General features: G+C 40.4%; 1 protein-coding gene across 45 annotated transcripts in view; it reads right to left on the bottom strand.

The window, feature by feature from the left end:
• NRXN3 (neurexin 3) overlaps nucleotides 1-21,257 on the bottom strand; it is a 1,525,926-nt gene that overhangs the window by 1,079,842 nt on the left and 424,827 nt on the right. For 24 of the 45 annotated variants that reach the window (XM_072762116.1, XM_072762119.1, XM_072762122.1 and 21 more), the window contains one exon: nucleotides 4,935-5,236. In XM_072762116.1, coding sequence (XP_072618217.1) covers nucleotides 4,935-5,236 — 302 coding nt within the window. Of the gene's footprint in view, nucleotides 1-981; nucleotides 1,006-4,934; nucleotides 5,289-21,257 lie in introns of all 45 variants that reach the window. The other 21 variants (XM_072762124.1, XM_072762128.1, XM_072762132.1 and 18 more) reach the window with 3 other exon arrangements.

Here is a 21,257-nt window from a genome sequence, read left to right as displayed (position 1 = left end):
ATTGAAATCCACTTCACACTTACATGCACTAAACAAAATTTGGAACACAAGATGGAAGTAAAACCACCAAAAAAACAAACAAACCAAACAAACAAACCACTCAAAACTAAAGGGTTATCTTTCCCCTGCCTGCCACCTCCCTCAACTAAAAAAAAAAAAGAAAAAGTCCAAACCCAACCCCAAAATATAATGAAGGATGAGAGAAGGATGAAGAAGAGTGGAGACAAAATGAAGAGAGAGAAGAGCATGGAAGTGGTCTGATGACGGACAGGTTGTTAGTGATGAGGAGGAGCACAAGAGAACAAACTCTGATGCCCATGGGGAAATCCACGAGACAGGAACATGCCATGCAGAGTCTGTGCGGAGAACACACTGGCAGAGCTCCCTCTGGCCACGGTGCGGATTAAGGTGAGAGCTGGGAAAGGAAGAATAGAGGAAGTAGAGTACTTTCCTCCCCAGATCACCTGTGGCGGCTGGCCGTGGCCACACCAAAGGGAAAGAAAAATGGGCTTCAGGAGTGGGGGGGGAGGAACGAGAAAGGAGGAAAAGTGAGAGGGGACGGGGAGGCACAGAGAGAAGAAAGTCCTCAACAGAAATCCTGTTGCCCCTAGTCTGTAACTTGAAAGTTGCAAAATAAGAAAACAAAACAAAACAAATTTAGCTAAATGGAGAATCTTTCTTTTAAAAACCATTTTTAGGGGGAAAAAATGACAAACTGGAGAAAAGGAAACCGTCCCAAACTCATCCAAATACTATTTCCAGGACAGGCATGTTCCCCTTCCTTCTTTTTTTTTTTTTTTTTCTTTTCTTTTTTAACAAAAAAGAAAGGCTTGCATTTAATCCAACAAAAAATTTTAAAAGAAGAAACAAGTCTAAGGAGGATAAAAGGGGGGTCTGGGAAGGAAAAGGAGGGCAACACACGGCAAACCCAAAAAAAGAGACAATAAGAATGATATCTACCAGACAATGTAGTTTGTTTACCATAGCGTGTCCGATGCCTGAGTGCTTTGCGGAAAAGGGGGAAGAAAGGAAATTAAAAATTGTGAACAGAACGATTGTTAATTAAAAAAACTAAAAACAAAGATGAGTCGTTAGGGTGTTAGTACATTAGTCGGTTAGTAAAATGACACATTGCATGAATGATCTTGTGTTAGTTTTTCAAAAAAAAGGCACCCGACACAGAAAAAGAGAGTGGGGAAGACAATGAGACCAAGACTCTATGGAAAACCTTGGCAGCCGGGGCAGAGCCAGGAAAGGAGCTGCAACCCACCCTGCCATTGAACTCCCCCTTTTTCTGAACACTGCTCAGACTGGACCTCACCCCGGTTAGAATTAGCATCATACTTACTTTCCAAGGGCTCTTCTGAATGAACACCCTTTTTTCCCTTCCCACCCTCTTGCCCATATACAGTCCATCTGTCCTGAAAGAAAACACCTTCTAAATATTATCATTTCACATGTAGATAGGTAGAGCTAAAATACTAATATTTGGGGGACTTTATATATATATATATATAACTCTGACTACATACATGGATGATTAGGACTTTCAATACAGCAACAACAACAACAAAAATTTAGTAAAGCATGTATAGGTTGCCTCTAGCATAGGAAAGCTATATGATGTAGCTTATTCTGGGCTTCCACAGGTGCTTAAAGATCCATGACGCTCTTGATTTTGTGTGGACATGTGCGGCAGGAGGGGGACATTCTCCTCTCGCCCTTCCTCTTGGTTTACAATAACTGTGTTGTCAGAGTGCATCAAGATAGGTGGGGGTCTTCTTTACTTCCCAAAGTAGTTATTTATTTTGTTGTCTTTGCCAGAATGCTTCCCATTGGAATCACTCTCCCCTTTATCCCCCTTCAGAAAATGCTTTTCAAGCTTGTAAAAGCAATTTCGTGTATGGATAACACAAAAGACTGGCAGGTTAAACATTATTAAAGAAGCCCTATGATTTGTCTCCTCTGACTATTTTCAGATGCTAAATTGCCAACACACCCTAGGCTGGAAGGCTGGAAGACCGGTAACCCCAGTTTTCTGTTTGTGGTTTCACTAAAGTCGCATTAGAGGTAAAGCAAGTCACACGAGGGCCATGTTCAAGGTCATGGATTTTAAAACAAGACCAAAAACAAACCCAGAGAAAATGCATCACTACCTTGGTCCCTAATCCCAGTTACAGTCTGGGACAGTCCACTTTCCTTCCCTTAATCAGAACCCTTACTAAAGTAGCTGGCCTTGGTCCTGACTTGGCTCAAAGGCAGAACCATGAGTAGATGGCAAAGAAGGAAGAAATGGGCTAAGTTCTGCTCCAGTTAGTAATGAATACTCCAGGAAACTCCAAGTAAGCATTCCTCAGATGACTTTTTTGCCACAGAAGCCATTCAACCTTACCAAAAAAGTAGATGAGACAGTCATAAGCTTGTTATCAAATATTTATGAAGCAATTTACAGTTTAATTGAAATAGATAGGGGCTTCCGACCCCTTGAAATGTATCCCACAGAACTAAAAAAGATGTTATAAATGTATTTTTAATGAGCAAAATAATAATCTTAGATGATTCAGCACTGAAAGGATTACATTTGCAAAATCAACTCTGCTTTTCTGAGATTTCCCTCTCTTTCAATTAATTGCATTTGGATGCAAAATTCAGTCAGGATTTCAATGAAGACCAATTTTAGCTGCACTTTCTCTATGAGATTCATAGTCCCTCTGCCAAGAAATGCCCCCCAACATCCTCAGGCCTCTGTAGCCCTGTCCAGAACTGAGAACTCTACTTAGCGGCATCATTGGTGATAGACAGACACAGTCACCTTCACGACAGAATCCTTGGCTTATAAATTGTGTGCATGTCACAGTGAGTCTAGCACCCAGACCATGGAGGAGCTCATAATCCTTCTGGAACATAAGGTGCTTTGCATATTTAGCCACCACACATGGCTGGGGAGGATTGTAATCACCATTTCACAAATGAAAACTGTGGTGTGGCAAGGTTAAATGGTTTGTCCAAGGGCGCTGAGGAAGCTAGGTCTTACAGCTTGGAAGAGAAACCCTCCAGGGTTGCTCTCCTCTGCTCGCACTGACCAAAACAGCACAACCAATGTTTGAGTAACAGTTTGGTTTATCCCCCACTCAGTTTAAAGGATGGAACTGGGGCCCAATTCTATTTTAGAAAAGTGTTTTCAGTAGAAATGAAAGCAATCCTTTCTCTGGCTAATTGGAATCACTCTAGAATGGCAATGCAGTATATGGAGTGGGAGAGAATCAGAGAAACAGACTGGCTGGTGAGAAACACAACCTTGCCCTGCTCTCCAAAGCATGAAAATGTTTTCCTTCCACTGACTAAAGCCTACTGTGTACTGTGTACCTGCCCATCAAAACTGTCAAAGGTCATATGTTACTTTTTGGTCTGGTCTCTGCAACTCAAACATATCATGCCCTTATATGTTAGCAAGTGGACATTCGACTTGGGCCCTCTAGACAGCTGAGCTGAGTAAGCATGGATGGGTGAAAGAAAGCAGTAGCAATTGTATCCTTTGGCCTTCGAGGAAAAACAGTGATTCAAAAATGTCCAGTTCATGGGTATTAAGATGAGTGGGGGTTCTAAGACTTGTATTATTTGGTAATGTCACCATAGATAGAAGAGAATCTCCCAACCAGGTGGCTTCCTCAACATACTTAAGTGTTACAATGGGTGTTTTGAATACTGTGTGGTCCCAGCACCTGTGAACCTTGTCTGTTCACTTAGCAGTACTAAGGAGTTACCCTTTTCTCAAACAGAAAACATATGCAGACACCTGTCAGTTCTTACACTTTCATATTTACATTAGAAGGCATTAAATCAATCATACTGCAGAAGAAAATTTGATAAGCACTTTATGGATTTTTGCACATGTTTTCTGATTAATAAAGGATGAACACTGTCTAACTGGGTTATAACAAATTCACAAGGAGAAAAAAAAACAAGCGCAAAGAGCAACCCAGAAATGGGCATTAGCACAGATCCTGACTTTTATAGGAAATGCTTTTTATCTTCACTGATGTGGGCTGGTGAGATGTTACTATTATACTGCTATGACTATTATTATTAGTCATGAGATTGAAAACAACTTCACTTGGCTAAGGCTTTCTGAGAGCATTGTCACCTGACGGAGTTGCCTGCTTAGAATCGGGAAGCGATGTGAGTTCTCAAGCACGAACAGAACCAGGAAAGGCTGCTCCAAAGTTGACTTTTTTATTTGGGTCCTTCCACTTTCCAGGCCTCCCAGTCAACTGAAGAGCCTCGGAGGTAGAGACAGGGGCAATATAGTAGGACCACCGTACCAAGGAACAGAGAAACAGAGGAATTCAGAAAGATCCAACTAATTCATTCTAAGGCTACAGATTAACATAACAACAGGGAAAAAAAGAAAGGAAGAAAGAAAGCAGAGGAGGGGCAGTAAATTAAAAGGAAGGAAAAAAAGGAAGGCTTGTTCTGGAAGGAATTAAAGTCATGGCATCATGGCAATGGCTAACTTAATTAAAAAGATAAACATATATTCAAAAAATGAGGAAAATCTAGTAAGCTGCAGAAACAAAACATCATCCCTAATTGAATTTAACAATAATACAGCAAGATTCAAATGTAATTAAGAAAATGATACAAAGGAAAGCAGGATAAAAGAAATGGAAGTATTTATAACTTTTATTATCTACACAACTGAATTTTATTTTCTGGAAAAAACAAGCACAAGTGGAGAATTGAAGTATGAGGAGAAACATATTTTCATAATTTTCCTTGTGAAACTGCAAAGACTGGGAGAATGTTAGACGTTGACAAATCCAACCTGTATCTACACCCTTCCCCAGCTCCAGCTAATCCAGTACCTGCTCCACAAACCTCCTCCCCAGCTACCCAAGAGGAGCCTCCGGGCACTCTCTCCCCTCAGCCATTACCTGCCGGAGGTTGCGTGTCACTTTGACATCGTGCCAGGCGTTGTCGTTGAATTTTCCATTCACTGGCTCCACAATGGCCTCAAAGGCCCCGGACCCCAGGTTAATGACCAAGGAGACCGCACCATCCTTCAGAGCCAGGTTGACATAATCAGCCGACTTGCCCGTGTGCAGGATGAGCCCGTTCCGCTGCCAGGTCTTAAAGGAGAGGGTGATTTCATCACTGCTGCTCTGGATCGGGTTCTGAGACAGGTCGTAGCACAGGTATTCTGAGCCTCGGAAAGTGGCCACATTCTCCTCTCGAGCTGCATGAAAAGGAAAGAGGAAAGGAGTTAACACTTGACTGGCATGAGTCATCTGTATGCAAATACCAAAGAGAACATGTTCCCTGGGGCATTGCCCCTACCAGTGAGCTGATATCGGCAGGAGCTCCCTCCAACTCTTCCACCAGACCTGTGTCTAAGTACTAGGGAAACAAGTGAAGACAGTAACTGCAGAGAAGCTATATATCCTCACAAGGGTAGAAGACCAATGCAATGGAGTAGAAGAGCTTGCTGCCTTTCCTTCCCATTTTCTCAGAGAAAAACCTAGAGGGATATTTTATGCAAAATGACAAAGTGAGGTTTCCATTGCTTTTGCTTCAATGATGGTTTTCAAATGCTTGTACAAGAGCTGGTTTAGAATGGATAATTAACTGTTCTGACAAAGGGATCTTTAGCTCTAGGTGCCTTTTATTGACCAATAACTAAAAATCAATTACCCTGAAAGATCTGGCTCTAATTTCCATCCATCAATAACCCAGCTAACTTCGGTTTCCATGATAGAGTCCTGAGCCCAGTGGAATGTGATAGCATTATTAAATAGGAGGTTGGATCTGCGAAGGCGATCAAACAGATGAGGGAAAGGGGATAGAATAAAATTTGGTAATAGACTTTGACAAGACAGCAATAGCTCCCTTAGATTCAAAGGGATCTCTGTTGTAGGAGTCTCCTAATTTAGATGGCCCTGATCAGACCATTCTGTTGAACATCTAAGGGCCCACAGGGTCAAGAAAGCATTCCCCTGGAGCATATATTCCCTTTCAAGACCTCACCCTGGGATCCTCTAATTCCCTACCAAAAGAGCCCCAGGCCTGTTTCAAAGGTTTCTGCAAGCCTCTGCTCTGGACTCATTTTCCAACAGCAAATCATGCCATCAGTGTGCATACCTCAAGGACTGAGGACTAACAATGTAGGGCCATTTTCAAGGATGTAGACAGACCTTGGCCACAGGGACATCCATGTGCATTTATATCAGAGTCCTTGTGGATACAGGATAGAGTCAATGGTTGACAGAGGAAGGAAAGAGGCCAGCGGCTGACAACCAGAGGGGCTGGTTCTCCCCATGCTAACATTTCCCAGTGCAGAACTCTGAGGAACCAAAAACTCTAAATGTGCACCTGGCTTACCAGGTAGTTCAAACATGTATTTGTCAAGGTAATGACATGTTTTTACTTAATCATTTGTTGATGTAATTTCTAATTTCAAAATATAGCATCTGGACTTTCATTTGTCCTCCTGCCAAGCAGCCTGACTTAGAATGGCCTACTTCATATCGGAGTTGGCCAAAAGCTATCAAAAGCACCACATTAATGAAAGGAAATGGGCAACAATACAGGCTGAATATACAGTTTCCCATTACAGAGGGGGAGCTACAAAAGAAGGCTGAGCTAGGTCTATTTCCTCTTCTATAACTACACCTCAGTCTTGGTAACCAGTCAATTCCACCTCAACTTAGATCCTTATCCATCATCACAGCCCTTGGTAAGTCACTTAAGTAAAATAAATATATTCTCATGATTAGGTAAGAACTGTAAAGGTATCACTCATCATATGGGAGAGATGACCACCCATTATATACTGTATTAAACTAATTATAGCATCATGACAGCCTTAAAACATGAACCTCAACTTTGTACTCCAGAAAATTAAAGAAGAGATCAGACTTGTCCTGTGTGTTCCAGAGGGTCTCAATGATATGTGTCTACTTGCATATTTCTGCTTATGTGCATGTGCATGTGCACACACACACACACACACAAATACACACAACACACTGGCATAAGCAAAAGGGACCTGTACACATATAAATGACCACAGTGTATCTTATATGTATATATAAGTAGCAAGTATTACTTGGCACATAACCCATGTCTGATGTTTTTCACCAAAAATAGCCCCCCACCAAAATCATAGAGCAGCAATTTGATACCATCTATATGTTTGAAACAGATTTTTCCAACACCCTAGTGCCCTGTATATTGTCTTGATTTCTCCTCTCATTTCTGAAGAAACGGCTTTGTTAAAATGCAACTGGAGGGTGCCTGGGTGGCTCATTCATTTAAGCATCTGCCTTCAGCTCAGGTCATGCGTCCAGGGTCCTAAGATCAAGCTCCCCTTAGCAGGGAGCCTGCTTCTCCCTCTCCTCCCAGGCTTGTGTTCTCTGTTGCTATATCTGTCTTTCTCTCAAATAAATAAATAAAATCTTTTAAAAAGTGCAACTGGATAAGCCTTTGTTCAGTAGACCAAGAGGTAAGCCTGACCTAGAATAAAAGATGCCAAATCAAATGCAGTTATCACCACTAAACTCTTTCCTATGGATGTAAATGTGGACAGAGCCAACTGCTATGCCTGTCCTTGGCACCACATGTAGTATAGTAACAGATGTCTTCTAAGTCTTTTAAGTTAGACCTTAATGTGCCCACTTAACTGAGATAAAGGAACAAAGAAATGAGTGCCTCTAAAAAGAAGCTTAAATTAGTCATTGAGTACCCTTCAAAGGGGAATGGTTTGACACAGAACAGTAAGGCACCAGGATGTTATTTGACGTGCTACGTGGTGCTTAATATTTGTCATGTAATTAAATCAAAGAGTATATAAAAATAATAAGTTTTGGAGTTTATAAGGGATTTTAAACTTGCTTGATTTAATGCCTTTTTTTCTTTTAATCAGGGAAGAAACTAACAACTAAGAATAAGTGAGTTGCCCAAAACCACACAATCCATTTGTGTTACTCTGCACATCTACTGCCTATCTGTACTTTTCTCTAAATATCCTTTTACCTATCACTTTGGATGTACCACATGCCCTTACTCTACCATTCAAATGGCACGAATATTTATTCAAATGAAACAGCCATGCATTAACCCATTAACCATCCCAAATCTTAGATAAATTGAGCCAGAAATTTATTTCCCCCCACTCTACATAGATCACACTTACTCACCAAAAGTAATGTTTCCCTTTCCCCCTTGAATCTGGGTGTGTTTAAAGCAATAGAACTTGTTTTATGTGGAAGCCATAGAAGAAAAATGACATCATTGTAGGGAAGAGAATATCACAATAAATAAACAAGAAATAAAACCAACATGAGAAATAGTCTATGTAAAACACATGCATATTTATGCTAATTTCCATGCAAATTTACCAACGAAGATTTTATGTAGCAGAGTGTGTCCCTTTGCAAGTATCTGAGGAAAATTCTGTAACTGTTCACAACCTTCCCAATCTCTTCACTCAAGCATGAATTTTCCCAGTTTACCTCTTCCCTGGGCTGGAGGAGGCTACCAAGAGCAGCATCACCCCAGATGATAGTATCTCCTCCACATGTCAATACACAATAGACACCTGAAAACTACCCTCTGAGTCACATTATAGATAAGCAAAAGTGTACCATTTTTAATGCATAGGATACATTCCTGACAGTGTGGGGAGGAGAGGCATTGGCAGTACATGAACTGGTCTTTAAAAGAGCAAATGAGGGGCATGGAGGGAAAAAGGAGTAAGAACTTGAAGAAATCATTCCTTTGTATACTCTCACAACTGATTATCTCTCCAAAGATCCTAATCTTAACTTCTTTCCACTAGCCAAAACTTAAGCACTGTCTTATCACCTTGAAAACCATACTAAATTGACAACATAACTAAAAGGCACAAAACTAAATAGTGACAAACACATTTCTAAGCCCATTCATTTCTCCAAACTCTCCACTAGAAAAATATAATATTGCCCCAAATTTGTTTTCTATTCTTAGTGTTTATAGTGAGAAGGAAGTTGAAGAGACAATGCAGTCACCTTGTATGTATTCAAGCTAAATAGGTAGAGACAATGGATGCAGGGGATTATGTGGGTACACAACAGCTTAGCATAAAGCTCCAGCCTGGCAAGAGGGCACACACTGACATGGCTAATGGACTGTACAGATCCACTTAAATTATATCGCCCCAAAGTTTACAATCAATTGTGTAAGTGTTAAAATAAAAATGTTATTCTCACTGCATGGAAAGCAGGGCTCAATTGTATGACAACAAATCATTTCCCCACTATTGCTAAGTGTCCAATTGATTAAACATTAGATGCAATCTAGATATGTATAACCCAAGATTTTAAATTAGCTTGTATAAGATATGTAAAGTATGGATCTTTCAAAAGGCTTGTTAAACCAAGTACTATATATAAATAGCATTAACAAGCATCTATTCAATTCTATTTTCCACTCTCTCCCCCCAAAAGACATCCAACTACTGATTTATATAATAATATCTCTATTTCTCTGAGAAAATGCAAAACAGATTAAAATATTCAGTGTAATATGTTTTTACTATGCAATCTAAGAAGTGTGGAGAAATGCATATCACCATTTAATTGGGCTTGTGGTTTCTGATAGCTTGATGTCTCAGGCTTTGAGATCAAGAAATTCAGGCTTTACTCTGAAGGTTACGAGGAAGGAGGCTATGAGGAGTCACGGCACAATTTTATTGAAAGGATGGAGGATCTGATTTGTATTTTTAAAAGATCACATAATCTTTTAAAAAGATTTTACAACTCAATTTATGTTGAGTTGAGAGGGAACTGAAAGAGTGACCTAAAAGTAAAGAGCCCTGTTAAAAGATGAGAACATAGGGGCACCTGAGGGGCTTAGCGTTGAATGTCCTACTTTAGATTTTGGTTCAGGTCATGATCTCAGGGTCCTGAGATAGAGCCCCACATCAGGCTCCATGCTCAGTGCTTCGTCTATTTGTCCCTCTCCTTCTCCCTCAGCTCCTTTACCCGGCTTGTTCTCATGCACTCTCTCTCTCTCTCTCTCAATCAATCAATCTTTTAAAAAAAGAAAAAAAGATGAGAACACATTTCAACTACTTTTCTAGGGGTGCCTAGGACTGGTTCAACCTGGATGTTGATACCCTTCCCAAGTAAGGTTTACCTTTCTCTGGGCAATAACGGAAGCAAAGGATTCTTAGGAGAGACAATCCAGGAAACTGAGAGGCAGAGGTACTGGCAAGCCACAGACAATGGGAGAACCCAGAGTTTGGACACTTACAATCCGAATGCAGCCATGGAAAACCAAGGACCAGAGGTAAAAATTGAGGGAGAATCATAGAACATGAGACATGGAAGGCCTCAAGTTAGAACATGTCAGGCATGAGTAAAGGAGGATTCTAGGTCCATTTGCAAATACACATGCAGAGTTTCTTAAATGTCATATATTTCCAAATGCTTTCTTGGTCATTATTTGTAGCCTCTCAACACTCTGTGAGGTCACTTTGCTGTGTTGATGCCAATGTGAGCATCTCGGGGCACATAGTTTAGATGGGTTATCCAAGGCACTAAAAAGTATTTAAGTCAGTTCCAAAATCTTTGTCCCCTGATTTTCATTGCATTGGTTGTGCTACAACATCATACCACCACCTTGCCAGGAACTCAAACTCTCAAGAGGAACAGGTGCCTAGGACCCCACATCTGTTCCTACAACTGCAAGACATTCAGTATGTCAAAAGGAGAAACCAATGACAATGACAGTTAAGAGTCCACTCAGGTAGCAGGAACCCAAGCAGAGGAATGGACAGTGGGGCTGGCTTTAGCCCAAAATTCTCTAGCAGCAGATTGAAGAAAGCCAAACTGAGAAGATTGCACTCTTTACCTCCATCAGAGGACCTTGGAAATGGAATCTTTAGACCCCGCTTAGAAGAGCCTATTAAAATGCTAACCCCTCTGGAATGGCTACAACCACTGGCCCTGAGCAGAACACCTGCTGTGCTCCAGAATGGGAGTGGGAGCCAGCTTCCTGAGGCTACACCTCAGAGACATGGGCAAAACGGCTCTCATCTCTGAATCCTTTGTCCTTCAACTGGCCTCCATGCAGCAGTGTGGTACTTTAGTCAGTGCTGATGCTAAGATAACCCTTATTGGCTATCCTGGCCTGGCCCACCCTGGAGTTCAAGAGGCATAAGAACACAAGGGCTGCTGCTGCCATCTTTGCCAGACAAGAGGATGTGCTGCAGTCCTAGGGCCAGCCTGCTGATGCCTTTCCCCTGAAGCACAGACTCAACAGGAATGGATGGCACTGTCCGTCCTCCAGTGGGGCAAATGCAGTGACAGGCTTCAGGTTCTCCAATTGTAAACTGATATATCACTCAATTCTTCTGGTCACTGCTTACGAGGCAAAAAAAAAAAAGGTCCTGATAGTGACAAAAGAAGCACTGAGCAGGCAGTATACTAAGCAGAAATGGATTTATAAAGAAGTCCACAATTCCACAATTGCTCTGCTCATTCCTAGGGACACTGCATATCCACTCAATTTGGAAAAGTGGCTTGAGTAACACAGCAACTGAGGTAGTGTGCTGGCAAAGGAACAAGCTATAAGGCAAAAGTGAATTTGTTCTTGCACAATTCTGTTCCCTTTCCATACAACCTGCTAAGAATCCAACTTCCAGAAAAAGAACTCTCACTTCTGAGGGATCTGTCGGCAGATCTCCAAGTTGGCGGCTAGGCTATGAGATTAATCATATTTGCCAAAATGAGGGAAAAGCAGAAATCCTTTTACTACAGTAAATTCTTCTGTGGGTCACCTAATGGTAGGTCCTGCTAGAATTAGAGAAGGAACATGCTGAGTGAGAAAGGCAAAAAACTGTACAAGCGTGTGCCCCCATCCCAGTTCTTGCTGCCCCCTTTCCCTCACAATATATTTTAGGGCCAAACAAAGCATTCGGATAGATCAAACTGCAGAGCCAGTCCCCAAGGGAAAATGATGAATCCTTAACCTGCCACATCCCATCATACAGGTATTTTAAATGCTGTGTGTACCAGCAGACAGCAAATTGCGTCGCTATGAGCAATCCCGCACTACAAAAGAAAACACATAGGAAATCTGACCTCCTGGAGCCATTTCCAAGCTTTAGCCTCAGATTCTCTGTAGGAAAGATGCAACAGAGAAATAAATGGACTTTTCCACGCTGCCTGGGTCACTCAACTAGCCTGCAGATGTTTCTTGAAAGTGATGAGAAGGAAAAGAGTAAATCAAGTTGTCACTTGGAAAATAAACAGCTAGCATCCTGGCGAGGGAAGCTGCCTTGGTCCACAAAAGAATGGCCTGGAAAATCACGCTTCACTGAAATCACTGGAAATCTGATGGCATCCTGAAGCCTGTATTTCTCTCGAGTGCATTACAATAAAAGTTAAAATTTCTGTTCATTCATTTAAGGAATAAGGATTTGCAGGTGCCTACTATGCGCCAGGTGATGTGTCCAGTGCTGAACGCACTTACGCTGCATGGCAGCCCTGTGAATAGGAATAATTAGCTGATATTTTACTGAAGAAGAGAAACTGTAAAACGAAAAAAACTCAAATGCCTGCTAAGCGCCAGGCCCTATAGACTCACACAAAACAGAGCACCCTCCTCTAGCCCAGGGTGTCATGGGACTGTGGACTTAGTGACATGGAGAGTAATGATGAAGACAGACCTGGGGGGATCCCTGGGTGGCGCAGCGGTTTAGCGCCTGTCTTTGGCCCAGGGCGCGATCCTGGAGACCCGGGATCGAATCCCACATTGGGCTCCCGTGTATGGAGCCTGCTTCTCCCTCTGCCTGTGTCTCTGCCTCTCTCTCTCTCTCTCTGTGACTATCATAAATAAATAAAATTTTAAAAAAATTTATAAAAAAAAAAAAAAGACAGACCTGGGTTGCAGAGCCAGCTCTGGCACTTAGACCTAATTCTATGAAAACTTAGCTGACTACTTGACCTTTATTCTCTATCCCTCAGTTCCCTAATCTACAAAATGGGAATAACCAGAGTACATATTTCATAGAGTTGCTGTGAAACACCAATCAGATAAAGTCCATAGCCCAGTTCCCAGGCACAGACTTGTTAGCTGGTGGCAGTGGTGGTGGTGGTGGTGGTGGTGGTGGTGGTGGTGGTGGTTTTGGTCGTAGTAGTGGTAGTGGTGGTGGTGGTAAGAACACACACAAGTAATTACAATTCAGCACAGCAAATGTTTAATAGGTGATACTGGCATACAGAAGAAGGAATAATTGACCCTGAGAGTTAGTGAAGGTGCCACACAGGAGGTCAAACTTCAGCTGTGTCTTGAAGTGTAACAGTTCACCATACAAAAATGGGATGAAATTCTAGTTAGAAGAAACAGCGTATTCACTGGTGTAGTAACTAGAAAAGTAGAGGGTGTTTATGAAATGGTGAGAAGTTCAGTGCATAATGGGCATTGTAATGAGTACGTGAGAGCAGCCTCAGAATCAGGCCAGAGTCTTATATGCCATATCTTGAGGCACTGGGGATGGAGGATCAACAGAGGAGAAGAAAACTTCTTGAGAGCGTTACAATTATACTTAACTTGTATTAGGATTTCAATGGGTGGACAGGTTGCTAGAGTGGCAAAGAGGGATCCAGAAGACATCTCTGTGGTGGAATGGATATTGCTAAGAAACCATGGCCTGAGGTAGTTGTGCTGCATATGCCTGCCTACCCACTTAAAATAATTTATGTAAATGCTGTACATTTTATTTTCACTTAACCCCCTGATCTATAGGAATCAAGCTATCATTATGTTTCTTCCACTACAGGTTCCTCATTTTAATTGTTGGTCAATCAAACATGTATTGAACACAAACAGGACACTCTATCTGGTAAAGGAAACTCCATTTCCCTGTCCCCACAACTCCACAAGAACATTTCCTCCCCATTTTCCAGAACAGAATTGTTTTCTAGTAACACTCGAACCTTCTTTCCTTTACTCATTTGCTTTCCTCCAATGAGAAGTGATTCATCCACTTGGGGATAGAGTAAGGGTCTGACATCCATAGGTCCATGTTTCTTAATTAGGTGGTCACTATTCCCACATGTCCTGTCTTTCTCACTCCTTCAGCCTTCCTCTAAAGAGTAAGTTCTCCTCTAGGTTCTCCCATGTAGCAAATCCATCCGCATAGACTCTGTCCCTGCAGAAGGTGGCCTGTGGTTTTCTAGCTCTTCTCTCTAGGGCTGAGTGGTTGAGTTTAACTATGGGAAAATCACAAGGAAGCCAAATTTGTTTGCAGATCAAAGCCACATTCTCTAACACAGCTCTACCAGCAAAAGAACTGATGTCTGGTTCCTTGACCTGATCACCAATTTGACTCTTGTGTCTATTCCTCAATGGATTCAGAATGTTATGGTTGTCACCTCAGACAAGAAAGCAATCCAGTGCTTGGATTGCTTTCACTTCGGAAAAATAACAGAAACATCTGGAACCACATGAGGTCAATGACAAGTAAATATATCAATTTTAACAACGATTTGAAAGCCAGCTCTATGCCACAGTGTTTATTAAGATCATTTCTTAAAGTTACATAGAGGATATGGGTGATTATGATGGAGAAGAATTTAACCATAGTTGTTCTCCTGGATATAAGATTTAGACTGAGATTTGAAGTTTTGGGATTAGAAAAAATTACAGAAAATACACACTCACAAATCTACATACCCCCTTGCACCAGTCCAAAAAGAATAATATGAGTGTTTATATTTCTTTTCAAACTGATTCTTTTTCAAAGTTACACAATAACTAAGGTAATTATACTGGAGTACCAAATGCCTCATTGTGAGACTGTAGTCCATGGAATAAAAAAAGGACAAAGACAAAAAAAAAAAGGTAGTAGGAACAAAAGCTGGAGAAGAGAGGATGGAAGACTGTAGTTCTAATACAAACAGAATTAATAACAATGAGAAATATCTACTATGATTCTAAATTAGGAAGCAGATCATCTGAAATGATTTTTACACAGGTACATACACGGACTTTACTACCTTAAACTAGATATTCACTGTATCCACATATACTGTTCAGAAAGGAATACTAAAAGTCATGAAAGGTTCACAGAATTTGGAAAAACTCACAGGGATATTAAGGTATTTAGAGACTGAGCGCCTAGGTGGCTCAGTTGCTTAAGTCTCTGACTCTTGATTTTGTCTCAGGTCATGATTTAGGGTCATGAGATTGAGCCCTGTGTTGGGCTCCGCAGGGAATCTACTTAAGATTCTCTCTCCCTCTCCTCTACCTCTCCCCTCTCTCGCTCTCTTACTCTCTGTCTCTTTCTCTCAAAAAAGATATTTAGAAGCAATCAATATGGGTTTTAAAGCCCATATGGCCTTTTAAATTATTTATTTCTGCAAAATATCTTTCATCCAAGAATTTTCCATAACCAATCATCGCCATAGCATCAGAAGAAGATGCTCTAATTGACCTCCAGCCTCAGTAAGTCTGTAACTAAATTATCTTGCTGCTAAAACTATCCACCTTTAGTATCCAGAGAAAATTAGACAATTTGGTATTATGTGAAACTTCCTACAGATATTTCAGGAGCTCAAATGGTTCCTCTTCCTACAAGAGGAATGAGCTCTAGAGACTGTCAAGCTTCATCTGGTGATCAACGGGGAACTATAAGGTGTTAAAGGTTTTTACCCTATGTTTCCTTCACTCAGCCCAGAATATATAGAAAGTAATGTACATAAATTGGAGGTGGCCAATAAACTTCGCTTCCACTAATTCACACACACACACACACACACACACAATGATCACTAGCTATTATATATTACAGTTCCCTTCATATGTAACAAGAATAGAAAAACACAGAAGCAATCTACACATCAGTTTCAGGTAGTGTTTACTTCTGGTGAGGGAGAGAAGAACTGGAACCAGACAGGTACTCAAATAAGACTAAGTCTTTATAAAAAGGGTATAAAGCAAAAATGGCAAAATATTAAGATGTGTTCAACCTGTGGAATAGCTAAACCAACGTTTATAATATCTTCTACTATACAGACTATATGTTTGAAATATTTCATACTGTTTATTACAAAAAGTAATTCTCTGCAGATGATTTTGATGAAATACTCAATGGCCCAATAAATCCTGAATGATTCTTTGTTTATTTTACACATTGATGTCAACTCTTCAATCATCTCTTGTGAGCACCAGTTTTTCACATGTTTTTGAAATCTCTCACGTATCCCTGAATGTGTTAAAGAAAGACATGTGGAATTGAATTGGAATGCAGCTGAACTGATCACAGTGACTCTAACATCATGAGTTCATCATCTTGCCCCCCACTGCCTTCCCCAGTCCTGGAGACTCATGGCTCAGTGCACTGGTATCCCGGAGCAAAGTCTGGCTTCTTAAGGATAAAGGGAGGAAATATTCTTGGGAGCCGAGGAGCAGAGAATACCTGAATTTTTTCCTGAGCAAGTACTCAACATCAAGTGCTGAGAGTCAACCCAGGGTATGTCACAAGAACATCTACACAAGCCTCCCAACCCTTTTTGCCTCCCACAGCAGAATACAATCATCCTAGTTCTTTAAGAAAATCCCCACTGAGAAACCTGAATCTGTGCCCACGTCTTTGGCCTCCCCCTGCAGCAGGCAGCCCAGTTTCTCCTTTGTTAGCACTGTGGCTCTAGCCTACAAGTCTAGACAGAGTGGCTTGTTAAAAGGCCTTGGAGTCAATGCCTGGACAAGATCAATAAGGCTTTTTATGACACAATGAAAACTCTCTATTTTGTTAAATGCAGCTAATCTACCATTTCTGCAGTACTTCTGAAGCTTTCAGTGCTGAGCACTACAGCCCAGGTGATTAAAACCCTGTTCAGTGACACAAACTGGGGAATTTTGCCAACATGGACATACAAATCCTAGAAATTTGTGCCATGTCTTCTTTTATAGTGAGGTGTGCATCTCCTTTTCCTCCCAAGAAAATGTCTGTTGAGAAAATAGGGGCAGATATTAATAAAAATTAAAACTGCCCCAATCCAGAGCTCCCAGGAAGAGAGGGACAATGTCCCAAGTCTAAAGTAATTAAATGAAAAAATCTGAACCCAGGGGCCAACGAAGATGGGGTACGTTGAAAGGGGGTAAGGGAAGGGTAAATTCTCTAAAATGCAGACAGACTTAAAAATCAAATGACCTGACTTAAGAAGCCTAAATAAAGGAGAAAATCTTTAGCGACTGCAAATTCAATTATAATACCAATAGTGTGCATAAAGCTACAATAAAGTGTTTACTTCATTGTCATCATTTCTTCATCTCAGACTACTAGCAGAATCTTTTTTTAGAGTAGATTTTTTTGCCATAGTATAAAAAGGGCAAGAAATTAACACTCATTATTATTAAATCTATATTATGTTCTAGACTTTTACAGAGAGAGAGGCCCAATTAGACAAATAATATCTACATAGTATTTGACAAAAATTAACCAAGACTGGTTTTGATGGTTTGATACAAGAGTTCAAAACATTTACCATAAGAACCCAAGCATTATTAACAGAGATAGCATATCTGGGATCATACGTCACCTGAAAGAGGAGCTTTTCTACTGGGATACTTAGTATAGTTCTTGTTCAACTCTCACAAAAGTCTTGTGAAATAAAGTTTTACCAGCTTCACATTACAAATGATAAAACAAAGGTTCACAAGGGGTGAAATAACTGTACACTATCACAGCTAGTAAGAAGCAGATCAAAAATACAAACTAAGGTCAACTTCCAAACACTATATGTTGTCCACTTGGTCATGTAGCCTCCTGGTGAGGGTTGGATATCTTTGCAAAGATCTCTGTCAATAATATTCCTGCAGGAGATGAGCTACTCATTTCTTTAAAAATAACAAAAACACACATTTATATAGCATGCATGTCACATTTTGCAACCCACTTTCATGTACATTATCTAATTTTGTAAAGCATCCTTCTACAGCTTCTAGAGGAACATCTATCTGCCCAACAAAGCTAGGTTTTCAGCAAATACTGAGATGTATTAACCACACACTTTGGGATATGAACACAGATCAGAAGAACACTAAGAAAAAAATTGTAGGAATTCTGCACATTTGCAACACTGGAAATATATAAATGCTAAAACAAAAACCACTGAATTATGAGAGCATAAATAAGGAAATCCATTTTTGACACACTGAATCTAAAATGGAAACCCTCCTTCTGAGTCAGAATGATTCACAAATCATTTACAGATGCTGCATCACCCCCAATAAGCTCACTAAACTTCCAGGGCCAGACAGCTGGACTCCAGGTTATGATAGGAGAAGTTATAGACAAAAATATGCTCAGAGTTTGCAGAGGAGAAAAAAGTTGACCTATGATCAAAAAGAATACAAAGGAACTGGCATTATAAGACTCTGGAATAGACAAATTGTAGCTTGTATAGCCATTTACAGAATGGATATTTACAGCTCTGATGTCAATAAAACAAAAATTCTAACCTTCTCCAGCAATACTAGTTAAGATTTATCAGTGATATTTTAACCATGGGTTATGATAAAATAATAAATGATCTGGATATCCCAACTGTGGTATGGAGATACTGCATAGGAAATTCCAGACTTACAGAAGTTAGGATATATGTACATCAAAGCAGTTGGTCAAGGTTTCTGACCAAACTTTGTAAGTGAATGAGCCAAAACAAAGAAAGGTAAGGAGACTTACAGTATACTAAAATACTGTCCAAGACTTAAAAATACAAAAAAGACTGGCAGCTAATTCCTGCCAGATATTGTGAAATTCCCAGGAAGACGTCACCAAAGATGCACTCCAATATGGTGGCAGTTGAAGTCTAAAAGGAAGTTGACTGAATCTCATTCTCGGATTTAAAGAATCAGAATCTGTCTTTCTCTTCAGGAGTCACCATATCATGAGAGTTTGACTATATCAACTAATGAACATGTGCATGAAACAGACATCAGAATGCCCTTACCATAATTCACAATGAAAAACTATCAAAAATTCCTATAGTTCACTTGGACTTGGATCCAAATATTGGTTACCAGACATTAGCCTCAGGTAAAGTTTTCACCAATCATGGCAACAAGGAAAATAATGGACACTATAGAACATTTTTAAAATACAAACTAAATTTACGCACTATTCATTCATGCAACAATTATTTGCATAGGACCTACTCTATGCTGTGCTAGACATAGAGAACATGGAACTTTCATCCCACATCTTTCTACTTTTTTTTGGTTTTGGAATCCTGTCTTTTTAAAATGATGATGATGACAGATGAAAATTGTTAATGTCCTTAGTTGGCAAAATAAAAAGTAGTCAACACAATTTTACTCCTTCCCTTTTCTATAAAAATTTTTCTTGTCAAAATCCAAAAGGTTGAAGAACCACTGAACCAGAGAATCTTCTCTTTGTATGTTCTCAGTCAGGTTTTCACCAAAACATGGCACTCTCACAAAAAGGGGTTGACCAGGTGCTGCAAATAGAGTAACCAACCATTCTAATTTGCCTGGAACCGAGAAGTTTCCCAGGACATGGGACTTCCTGTGCTAAAATGGGAACAATCCCTGGAAAACCAGAATGGTTTCTCTACATGGCTCACATGTCAAAAGGTTAAAAAACATCAAGCAGATCAAATAAAAACCCTCAATTACCTAGAATCATTGACAAAGAAAGGGGCTTGAATTAACTGGGTGCTTTTGTTAGTTGTGAATTTCTGACCATTTCAAACTTGACATTCTGGTTTTTAAAGAACATACAATCACAGTGACAATATAAGTAATGCATTTATTGCTATGGTTTATCACTTTTTATGAACTTTAAAGTCAATCAAAGAATAACCTAAATCCCCTTTGAGGATTCAGAAGGCTCTTTAGAAGTTCACGCGTCCTAGAGCATCTAGCTCATCAAAAATTATCACTGTATACCACCATGAATAAATAGCTTCTGCTTTCCAATTGTTTGAATTTGGGATCGTAAGTGTCCTCTGTATTATAAGTAACTGATTAGGCTGTATGGAATGATTTGTGTAAACAGTGGTGTTCTCATTCAAAATTGTTAGGATAACTTCCAGAAACGGGCAGAAACTTTATAAAAGCTTCAGAATCATAGCCTCTGGTACACAACTGGTTGACATTAAAAGGTCTACTTTTCTTTTTTTTTTTTAAAGATTTTTATTTATTTATGCATGAGAGACCTAGAGAGAGAGGCAGAGACACAGGCAGAGGGAGAAGCAGGCTCCATGAAGGGAACCTGACATGGGACTCAATCCCAGGTCTCCAGGATCCCACCCTGGGCTGAAGGTGGCACTAAACCACTGAGCCACCAGGGCTGCCCCTACTTTTCATCCTTGAGCACTGCTCATTCTTTCTTTCCCTCCCTGCTAAACCCACTACCCATACTCCAACCACCTAAGACTACCCACCTGCTGGGGCCTTTAGAGCACCACTCTACAAAAGAACAACCATGCCCTGCTGCCCTCATCTGAAGTAGAAAAGTAAGAACATTATAAAATAAAGGAAAAGGAAAGAAGCTAGTACTTACTGTTCCTCCCCTATATGCCTAGCACAGAGAATGGCCCTTTACATATATACTGTGTTTTAATTCCTAAAATGACCTTATGGAATAGGCATTATCACCATTGTTTTACTACCACAAAAATGCCCACAGTCCCTGAGTGAGTGTGATGATAATGCTCCCAGCTACCTTTTTTGAAGCTTGCTGTTTACCAGGGGCTTTGGCTCTGGTTTACTACTACGTAGATAATATTTGATATAATCTTCACTACAACCTATTTAGATATCATTAACTGCAGTTTTCAAAGAGAGAAGCTGAGATTCAGGAGTTCCAGAATATCCAATTAGAATAACAATAATTGACAATGAGGGAATTTAGAACAAGGTTAAACTTGGGTCTAACATCAATCTCATCACTCCTTTGAATGCAGTGAGGGTTAGGTTTTGTATAAAAGGCTCTGCTTTGGGATCAGAAGTTAAGCAACCACTGTGTGATCTTCCAGGGGTTCTGTGGTTCCTAGTCGGGACAGGAACCCTCTTTAATGACTCTCTCAAGCTGGCTATGCTCTAGTCATTATCCTTTTGGTTTCCCTTTTTGATGGCAAGACAATAGAAATACCAGTATCACCTGATTACACACCCTCCATGGCCAGCAATACCTACCCAAACTCCTCCTTATACACAACCTCCATTGGTGCTTGGCACCAATGAAA

The sequence above is a fragment of the Vulpes vulpes genome, chromosome 6, assembly GCF_048418805.1.
Source record: "Vulpes vulpes isolate BD-2025 chromosome 6, VulVul3, whole genome shotgun sequence".
NCBI classification, from domain to species: Eukaryota; Metazoa; Chordata; class Mammalia; order Carnivora; family Canidae; genus Vulpes; species Vulpes vulpes.
Note: the sequence above shows the minus strand (reverse complement) of the source record. Positions and strands in the feature narration are given on the sequence as shown.